The sequence below is a fragment of the Antennarius striatus genome, chromosome 13 (assembly GCF_040054535.1).
Source record: "Antennarius striatus isolate MH-2024 chromosome 13, ASM4005453v1, whole genome shotgun sequence".
NCBI lineage: Eukaryota > Metazoa > Chordata > Actinopteri > Lophiiformes > Antennariidae > Antennarius > Antennarius striatus.
Genome location: NC_090788.1, coordinates 6,929,543 through 6,939,576, shown reverse-complemented (window position 1 = coordinate 6,939,576; position 10,034 = coordinate 6,929,543). Strand labels below are relative to the sequence as shown.

General features: G+C 39.6%; 1 protein-coding gene across 3 annotated transcripts; it reads left to right on the top strand.

Moving 5' to 3' along the window:
- Nucleotides 1–1,533: 1,533 nt before the first annotated feature.
- Nucleotides 1,534–9,739, top strand: LOC137606208 (uncharacterized). Of its 3 annotated transcripts, XM_068331353.1 has the most exons (5): nucleotides 1,534–1,853; nucleotides 2,867–4,498; nucleotides 4,733–6,029; nucleotides 7,301–7,375; nucleotides 8,948–9,739. In XM_068331353.1, the coding sequence occupies exons 2-5, from the start codon at nucleotides 2,923–2,925 to the stop codon at nucleotides 9,150–9,152; spliced, it is 3,153 nt and encodes a 1,050-aa protein (XP_068187454.1). In that variant the 5' UTR covers nucleotides 1,534–1,853; nucleotides 2,867–2,922; the 3' UTR covers nucleotides 9,153–9,739. The 3 variants fall into 3 exon arrangements, with proteins under 3 accessions (XP_068187454.1, XP_068187452.1, XP_068187453.1); XM_068331351.1 differs by having other exon boundaries at nucleotides 2,867–6,029; XM_068331352.1 differs by lacking the exon at nucleotides 7,301–7,375 and having other exon boundaries at nucleotides 2,867–6,029.
- The last annotated feature ends 295 nt before the right edge of the window (nucleotides 9,740–10,034 follow it).

Below are 10,034 nucleotides of genomic sequence, written 5' to 3'. Positions count from 1 at the left end.
TTCTCACACCAACTACCTTCATATCCTCTTTCATTACATCCATAAACCTCCTCTTTGGTCTTCCCCTACGCCTCCTGCCTGGCAGTTCAAAACTCTACCAATATATTCATCCTTCTACCAATATAATCACTATCTCTCCTCTGGACATGTCCAAACCATCTCAGTCTGGCCTCTCTGACTTTGTCTCCAAAACCTCTAACAACAAATACTATAATTTTAATTATTATTATTATTATTATTATTATTATTATTATTATTATTATTATTATTATTATTATTATTATTATTATTATTATTGTTATTTTCTAATATATTAATTGATAAATTTATACCCCTTTAGATATATATTTTTTTCATATTTTTGTTCTATGGGGTTTACCCTCATGCACATTCCTCCTCTCTTATCTTGTCTTTTGATTCTTCTGCGTGACAGTACAGTACTTCATTTTATTTTATCGAATACATACCACTTAAATACACTACTGCACCTGTCAGCCGACAGTATAATTTTTCACACAGACAGTAGATCAACCGCAACCATAAAATATACCAGATGATAAAATCACTGATTTATGGCCAGCACATTTGCTCCTGTGCCCTCACTATACAGAACCTTTTAAAGCCATAATACACACTGCAGTCAGCAAATACTCGATTTACCTCTGAAAAGTTTGTTAAAAAGCAGATTAAATTCACCCATTTTATGAAATTAATTTTAAGTCAATATATAATATTTTAATACTGTAATATTTTAAATTTTATACTGATTATATTTTAGTTATAGTTTAGTATATAAGTCCTGTTAGTGCTGCATGTGTCTGTCTGTTAGTGTAATGTATGTCTTGTGGTATGTCCTGTGATGTCAATGTTTCCTTTTCTCCTGGTGTTTATCCAGTATTATTTGTTATTTAATGCCTGAGCAGTGGATATATGCAATTTCCTCCGGGATTAATAAAGTATCTATCTATCTATCTATCTATCTATCTAATAAGTCAAAAATAAGGCCTTTGGTATATGACCTTTGGTATATGGTTGCAGCCATACACTTAGAATGCTGTAATAATATTATATAGCGCAGAGGCTAAATAAAGTTGATGTATTTTTCGATTGCCTCTTCCTACAGCTATAGCTCTTTTTACTGAGCATTTTCTTTACAATTGTTGTACATTTTTCTGCTTTTCAAGTTGTGCGATAATTTACACACAGTCCCTATTCAGTGATGCAAGTCACTTCCCGTCTCTCTTTCCTTGCTCTCTTTTCTCCACCCAGCTGTGGATCAGGATGCATCAAGGCTAGAGAGAGGAGGGAAGTGGCAGAAATAAGAGAAGGAGAGCGGGTGTGACAGAAACAGAGAGAGAGGCGGGAGAGAAAGAGCGGAGAGAGAGAGAGAGAGAGAGAGAGAGAGAGAGAGAGAGAGAGAGAGAGAGAGAGAGAGAGAGAGAGAGAGAGAGAGAGAGAGAGAGAGAAATACAAGATATGTCAGGACATTGTGTGTTGGGGGGCAGCATCCTGTAGCATAGTGCTGTGTTGTGAGTCTGAAGTGAGCATGGAGCAGCAGAACCAAAGAAGCAGGAGAAGGAGACGCAAAGAGGGCAATAGCTTTGTTTAATGTCTGATCAGTAAAAGGTAGATTAATCCAGACTCCAGAGCAAAGGAAAGGGGGGCGAACTGGAGAGCACTGCTTTACAGAACCGACTGGCTGCTTTGAGTTTGAACACTATTGCCAAAGGATTTAAACATGAAAGCAAAGTCAACCTAAACCAACGAGGGGACAAATCAAAAGGTGGAAAACCATCTCCTGACATTTCAACTTGAGAAAACGAGATGACTTGCTGGATCAAACAAACACGCAGGTATGTTTGCTGAACAGAATCACTGATGCAGTGAGGAAAGCAGTCCCGTTGAAGGCAGAAACACTTATCATTCTTTGTTATAGTAAAGAAAAAGTCTATGATACCTGTAAGTGTATGTATCTTTCAGCTCCAGGATTTAATGGTGTATTAACAGAGCGGGGCAGTTGTCACTTATTGTTAGGTGGCAATTTTGACATCCGTGGATGAAGGCTGGTTGAGAGGATGGAGGGAGCTTTGTCAAGATTGCTTTAAATTCACGCCGTGGTAAATCAAAGTGTGTAAGCATGAAAACGCCGCATTCTTTAAGTAATCAAATGCATGTTTCTAAACAAAGAGCCACAGATTATCACCTTGTTGTACACTCCACTCATCGAAATGATCTCTGCACACATATGGAAACGGGGAGACATGGATGCACACATGCAAACACACAAAATGCTTCCTCTGTGAAAGGATGATCTAGCTGAATGCATGCTCAGGGAGTCTGTTCCAGCATCACTTTATACATGATGGCTTCATTCCAAGGTGAGATGAATTTGGAGGACAACAGAGTGAAAACTGCACACCATGGCAAACATTTCAATGAGGGAGAGCACAAAACCAAGAGCTACGCTGTCAGTTTTATACTTGAAATAAATTATTCTTTTTGCAGTCAGACACTGAGAGGAATGTCTGTGTGGCTACGTTTGAAATGCTAATATAATATAGAATACTTGTTGTGACAGCTTCCCCTTATTCTCAACATTAATAGATTCCCATTCGTATCGCTTAGTCAGTCACACCATGTCAGCATAGTTTAAAAATGAGACCGTAAATCCCTTTGTCTTATCTCAACTTTGCAATTAATGCTTGACAACTCAAGCTATCATTAATTTCTGCAGTGTTTGGCATACTTCCTTGTCTCAGTTGGAGCTCTGTTCATTGTTTTAACTTGCCCTGCTTACTCATGAGTTTCTTTCACAGCATCAACTCGAATGCCTTTCTCCGTAAACTTCTTCCTCTCTTACTTTTAGACTGATGTAATGATGTGGAAACACCACTGCTCTCTTGCTTGATCAGACGTTTGAGGATGGGGAGACGAGCAGCAGACCTGACAACTCCCGTTCCAGTTTTGGGTGTACCTGCCCTGATTGGAGTTCGTGGTTGGAGGACGACAGCAGGTGACAGAACTCTGCTGCAGACATGTGGACCTCAGTGCAGCGTCGGTGTTCAGACGTCCCCGGGAATAAGAAGACCACCAACCCAGTATAGCGCAGAGCTCCCTGAGCTGACACACTCTAAGCCATCAGATAACATTGCTCAAATGCCCAACAGCTACACTACTGAGGAAACAGAGTACAAAGAGATATTGCAACTAACAGGAAGGGACAAGGAGAAAAAGGCTATTTTAAAACAGAAAAGTGGGGAATCAAGAACCAAAAAGGAAGTGACTTTCAAAGCTCATGAATGTGAGACCTCCCAGGATGTGACCTGCAGTCAGAGGAACTGTAAAGGGAATTACTGCTATGCCAGGGCAATCAAGACCAACCCACACTTTGCTGGGGATGTAAGCGGTGTCAGGCCTAAATTGAAATCTGCTACTCGCTACACTAATGGCAGTGTGGTAGACTCAGAGGCGATGGGTGGAATTAGCGTTGATGGCGATGACGCAGAGCCTGTCAACGGCGCAACCTCCCATCGAAGAAACCAAACCAGACTTCAAGGTCATTATGCTGATGCATGTGGGAAAGTGCTGCTTTTATCTACTGCCCGAACTTTCAGCATGCCAGGAAAAATATGCAGCCATTGTGGTGGGAGACAGTCTGCAACCTTCGGGGTCATGACAAAGAAGAAAAGCTCTGCCGTTGATCGTTGTCTGGGTGAAAAGGGTCACACCTCGCTGATGAATGCTTCGCAGTTGCAGATGCCCCATGGTGAGAAAAATCAGGAAGCAAGCCATCATGAAATCACAGACAGAGACAGCAGGACACACTTAAAGGTGAATCCACGACTGATTTATCTTAGAGAAGAAGTCAAGTATCGAAAGAGTCCACATCCAGCATGCCCAGTGCACACTAGAAGCAATTTTATAACTGTGTCACAAACACATTCTACTGGTGATGCGCCATCCAGTCCACCTACATCTGTCCTGCAGGCAAAAACAATCACTATCACTAAAGCAACTATTGAAACAAGACAAGATGGTTCCAGTCCAAAATATTTAGCAAAGCCAACAGAAGATGCTAAAACCGGCCGACCGACAAGCCTCATGCTGACTCCACAGATGGCCACAGCTACAAAATCAAACAAGCCACATTCACACACTTATCCTAAACATCACAAAGTACCGCAGCATGGCTCTACACAACATGATATAACCCCACCAACTTCTCAGTTGCGTACTACAGCTGCTCCACCTGGAAACATATCTACTACCATAACACATAAAACAGCTATAACCTTTGATACTGACAGCATACTATCAAAAGTTACTAACAATCAATGTGAAACTCTGCACACACATGCAGCACGAGCAAACAATGCAATGTCTACAACAATTAGCCCTCAGATGAAAGATACATGTCCAGCCATATCAGACGCCTGTCATAAACTGGAAACGGCGTCCCCACCCACTCCTGCGAGTCTACAGTGTGTTTCACATGCAGGTAATAAACCAAGTGAAAATAAATTCTCAAATATTGACAGGAAACATCCAGGTAAAGCAAATTATATTGACACTGTCATGAACTCAACTGGGTCACCACATTCTCATTTAAGTGCTTCAGATCATAATACAGATCACATCACACACATTAGGTCTAAAGGTACATCTGCTGCAGCACAGATTCACCCAATTCAAGCTAAATGCTCAAATTCTGAACCTATTCATGTTTTTGCAGCATCTCAAAACACAAATCCTGATGCAACAAAATCCCTTGACTCAGGGGCTCCCATGCTTTCAAGTGCAGCTCCCGTATCTCCATGCTGCAGCTCTCCATATAAAAGTATAGCCCTCAGGAACTCTGTCATTCTAAAAAAGTCATCTCCCGCTGTTGCTGCCTTTTCATCAACACTGACAGAAAACCAAAGGATTTTCTGTGTATCAGGTACAGCAGACACAACACAGAAAGGCAGAGGCTTTAATGAAGCAGCCCACGAGGATCGACCTTGTCAAACGCAGACAACAGGCGGCAAAACTCAAACCAGTAATGAATGTAGTTTATGTGTTGCCACAACAACCCCAGCAGCATTATCTGAGGTCAACATGTCAAAATGTCATAAAGGAGGCACTGGTGCAAGTGACCCTAAATCAACCGCTATTCCCATTAGCCAGTCTTATGAGGATAAAGCCAAGTTCAGTGGTAATGTAGTCAATGAATTTGTCGTGTATGAGTCAAAACAGCATGAAAATTCTAATTTGTCACAGGTCACTAGCCGTCAGAACTGTATTTCCCTAATTAAGTCGAGCAGCTCTTGTCTGCAGAGGTGCATAAACACAGATCAACAAAGGCTTGAAAATCATGGAGGATACTCAGAGGCAGGATACTGCGTTACAAACCCACCGATAAAAACAGACCAGGGAACAGATTTGAATACAGAAAAAAATGCCGGGGGTTTATCAGTCAGGTGTGGGAACATAAAACTTAAACCCCATGCAGATAAAAAGATATTTGCAGACAACCAAACACCCTTTATCATAACACAAGGGAAGTCTGAGCCTGTTGTCTCTGGTTTATATGTGGATCCCATCACCAAATCTTCAGCCCGCAAAGATACTTCATTGCTGCAAGGACACGCTGTTCCAGAGATTTCTATCTCAGCAATGTCGCCTTTTAAATGCGAGGGAAAGCTTTGTGCACATGCAGGTCCTAAATGTGAATCTATACCGCCGTCATCAAAAAAGCAACTGGCATCCATTCCACATCTCCATTCCTGCAAGGAGGAGGAATTTGTTAGGCTGAATTCTATGTTTGGCCCTGCTCGCCCTGAGTCAGACCCAGAGGACGGTAGCCTGGCTCACTCCCACCCAGCTGGTGTAGGCCTGCTGTTGCCTCCTTCGCCTCGGTACTGTAAATCAACAACACTACAGCAGAGGTTGGAGTCTGTAGAGGCCAGCCTGGCAGCCAACAAGGACAGGATCACTACTCTGCTTAACATTATCCATGACCTGGAGATGTGCCACAGTCCAGCCAGCTGGTAAGAGGATGTGTGTGTGTGTGTGTGTGTGTGTGTGTGTGTGTGTGTGTGTGTGTGTGTGTGCGTGTGTGTGTGTGTTTGCAAGTGTAGTTTCTTTCTTGTGTTTCATATAGTTTCATATGGAATTACAGCATTTAATCCACAATGTTGAATAAAAACTACCTTTTATTTTAAGTGCAACACTAAACCAGCAGGGTCAATACAAATTTGGATTCATTAACCTGCTCTAAATTCAATCCAGCACAGGTAAAGCTGCCAGGATTTGGTTCAGGGAATGACTAAAAGAACATCCTGCAGTGCTGATCTTTGGCTGTCCAGTGACTCATCATGTGCATGAGTCATCAATGATATTAAACAACAAAAGGTTTATGTGTGTTTGTATGTCTGCAATAATGAGTACTGAATAGTTTGCACCACATGGTGCATTGAGTTTTAAATAAGAAAAAACAACAACAATGTTTTGTTTTACTCCACCATTTTTACTAAACTATTACAGTGACTGTCAAATATTTGGTTATCCTGTGTGATGGGGTGGAGGATATTTAGATGTAATCTGTTTCTTTATTGTAGTGGATGAAGCCAAAACTGGAAAAAAATACAAATGAGATGCATTTTTTAACATTTCATTTAAATCAACAACTCATTAGCTTCCTCTGATGTTGAACCATTATTGCTGTAAATAAACCCTAAACAAGTGAAATGTATTAGGATTGATGTACTGTATTTATTACAGGATCCAATCTTTGGCTCAAAAAACATTGTTACATATACAGTTGTAGATGTATTAAGATGCAGCGAAACATGTAGCCAATACTGGGCTTTAAATAAGGATCTTAGTGTGATTTACACCTTTAACATTGTTACAAGTTTCCAAAGGGGCCTGGAAATGTGTGCCCAGCTGTGACAGAAACATACTTGGGCATTTCAAGAGGGCACATCTCAGAGAGATTTATTTAGCCATATAACTCTTCTGGGACAAATAAAATTAAAACTACCTCCTGGCAATGTGTCCCTGTCAATCATTCTCATCCACTCTAGTGTGCTAATAAGTTGTGACTGCCTCTGAGGTCATGTTTCAGAATAACCAACTCCTAATGAGTGAGCACTGTCTGACGGCGCATTTTATACAGCTCATTGCTGCCAAGGGTCTGAATCAATATCAGACATAAAAAACGAGTGGAGAACATTAAATTGTGGATTAGAAAAGAGAACGCTTTTGAATATTGCTTTTATTTACTGCATTCAATTTAATTTATTTTCTGTTATCCTAGTCTGCGCTGCTACAAAAGTGGACAGGACCTCAAAAACTGCTCAACATGTCAGAAGACTGCTTGTATTGTCTATAGGTGAGATAATAGCAGAATTGGCAATTTTGTCTGAAATCAATATTTATGCTGAATATTATTCATAGCATCTCTAGAATTCAGCTCTTGCCCAACTTTATTTAGTATGAATATTTGGTATGGACTGAGTTTTTCTGAGTGATTACAAAACCTTTTTTACAAGATTGTCTTTGTTTAAAACCTTCCCAGGACAAACATGATGAGAATACTAAGAAAATAAAAACAATAATCCAGAATGGGAATATTCAATAGGATTGTTTAAAAATGAATGAAAATAAATGGGACAGGATATTTAATTTGATTCAGAACTACTTGGCCAACATTTAGCAAAATCCAACAGATGGAGTATTCATCACCAAAATCAAGGACAATTTCAGAATATTTCCTTTACACGAGACACACAATTCAATTAGGCCTAGTCCATTTGTCATTTGCATTTGTTGAGCAGTTTCCTGCCAGCTTTCTGCCTTCATTTTACTTAAAATTAACGACTTACTGTACGGGCAGCTTACCAAATGAAAAGCTCCACATTGCTCATTTGTTTCTCCTTCATAATACGGAGGGAGATTACATTTTCTTCTTTGAGCAAACCATAAATCTTTCTGAGCATCTGTGAAACATAAGCAATGATTATACGTGACTCTCATACAGCAGCTTTATGTAGATTCTCTGAGATTCAGGCTGGCAAAGAGGAATAAGTTATGCACCAGCAGCCTGTGTGATTGATTCATCAGGATTAAGAGACATTTATGATTTTACTGACGTTCTTGTTATCGCTTTTTATTTGCAGACCAGTTGGATAAATTTCATATAGAAATAAGACATTACAAGCTGAGCTGAGATGCGGGAAGCAATGGAAATACTGTAAAGCAGTCATCTTGAAATGAGACTTCGAACACTTTCATTTTCACCATTCATATTCCATCTTTCATCTCAGTTTGCACCCATTAGCTGAAACGTTGCATCAGATTGACCCATTGAAAAAAAGAATAAAGAAACTATTGTCTCAGAAATACGGTATAAGAAAAGAGTTTATGAAAGGCCACAAAATCTAAGTCGTCTCATGATTTATGTGGGGAAAAAAAATTCCCTTCAAAGCAATACCTGAAACGTCTTTATCCTGATATATTCCAAGCAGTCCTCTCGATGTACTTATTTTCAAAATCTCTTTTGCATGACAAAAAGATGTTGGATAAGTTGAATCGCTGACTGGTGTTTTTTGGCAATTGGTCCATAAAGGCCAAGAGGATGATGTGAAAATTCATGTGCAAGATGTGCAAACCTTCAGGAATAAAAGAGATGACATCCACCCAGAGAAGGTTTTCCTGCTGAAACTATTCAAATGCTATGAACATTGTCAAGCTTGAATACAACAACTACCCCTAAAAAAAGATGTATGCATCAAGAATAAGAAAAGTAATAATTAAGATAAAATCTTTGAATCTAAGATACCATTTTTATTCTTCGGCAAGAGCTGAATTTTACCTGTTCTGTTTACCAGTTTTGCTCAGAAAAGTCACATCTGCACTTTTGTGGGGGTTTTAGTAATTTTGGCCTCAATGTCTGTCTCTCCAGTGTGGAGTATGACTTCAGGCAGCAGGAAAGACGGTTCATGGAGGTGCTGAATCATTCAACAAGGGGAAGTAATGCCTTCTCCGTGCATCAGCCCTTGAACTTTAGCCTGCTCAGAAAAGTCATCATTAAGAACTTTAAAAAGTCAAAGCTGAAAAGCAACAAGCTGTACAAGACACTTTTTAAATCCCTGCCCAGGAAAACCTAACAAGTGCAGACCTAGTAACAATACCTGTGTGCTGTTTGGCAACCAACAACCTGTGTTACAAGTAACCAGCAGAAGCCTTTGTCAAGGACTTTTATCACTACCTTCTTTCCCTAGTATGTTTGTTCATTTGTCCCCTGTATGTTTGTGCATTTGTTTAAATTCGAGTCTTGAACTAGTGGAGTTCCTCTCTCCTGTGCACTATGAATGCAAATCAGCAAGATTTTGTAATTGGTCTGTCTGAATTTTTTGGTACTTTCAGCTACTATCGGTAAAATCTATGTTATTTTGTTGTTAATGGGGCTGTTTATAAGGTATGACTGACCACAGGGTCAGACTTCTTTTTTTTTAAATTATACTTAAGAGATTTGCACTAGAAAGATAAATGCACTATGAGTTCCAGTTGATGTTGCATTTTCTCCCAACTGACCCCATCCCTGCTTGCCCTATTCTCCACAATGTGCAATATGAATTCATTATTTAATGCAAAAAGAATTTTGAATATTTATGTGTTTGTAAATATGTTTGTTTGTCCATATTTCTGACTACTAAAATTCTCTTTGTACTCTTTATGAATGAAATAAAGACATTTTTCAGCCCAATTGTGCTGCTTCACTGCATTTAAACCGCTTTGCAATTTGAAAATCAGCCATGGTGGTTGGGAAAAAACTAGAAATATTCTTGCCTTTAACAATTGTCTCCAAATCCCTAAACACTTTGAATTTAATAATAGGTTTCTGTGCAAAACAATGGCATTATGAAAAGCTGCAATGAAGAGTAATTCAAATTCAGAATGTTCACACAAAATAAAGAACACACTCGTGGACACAACAAAGCACAGGTGACATATCTATATACACTCTTCTTCTTTTCCTTTCGGCTTTT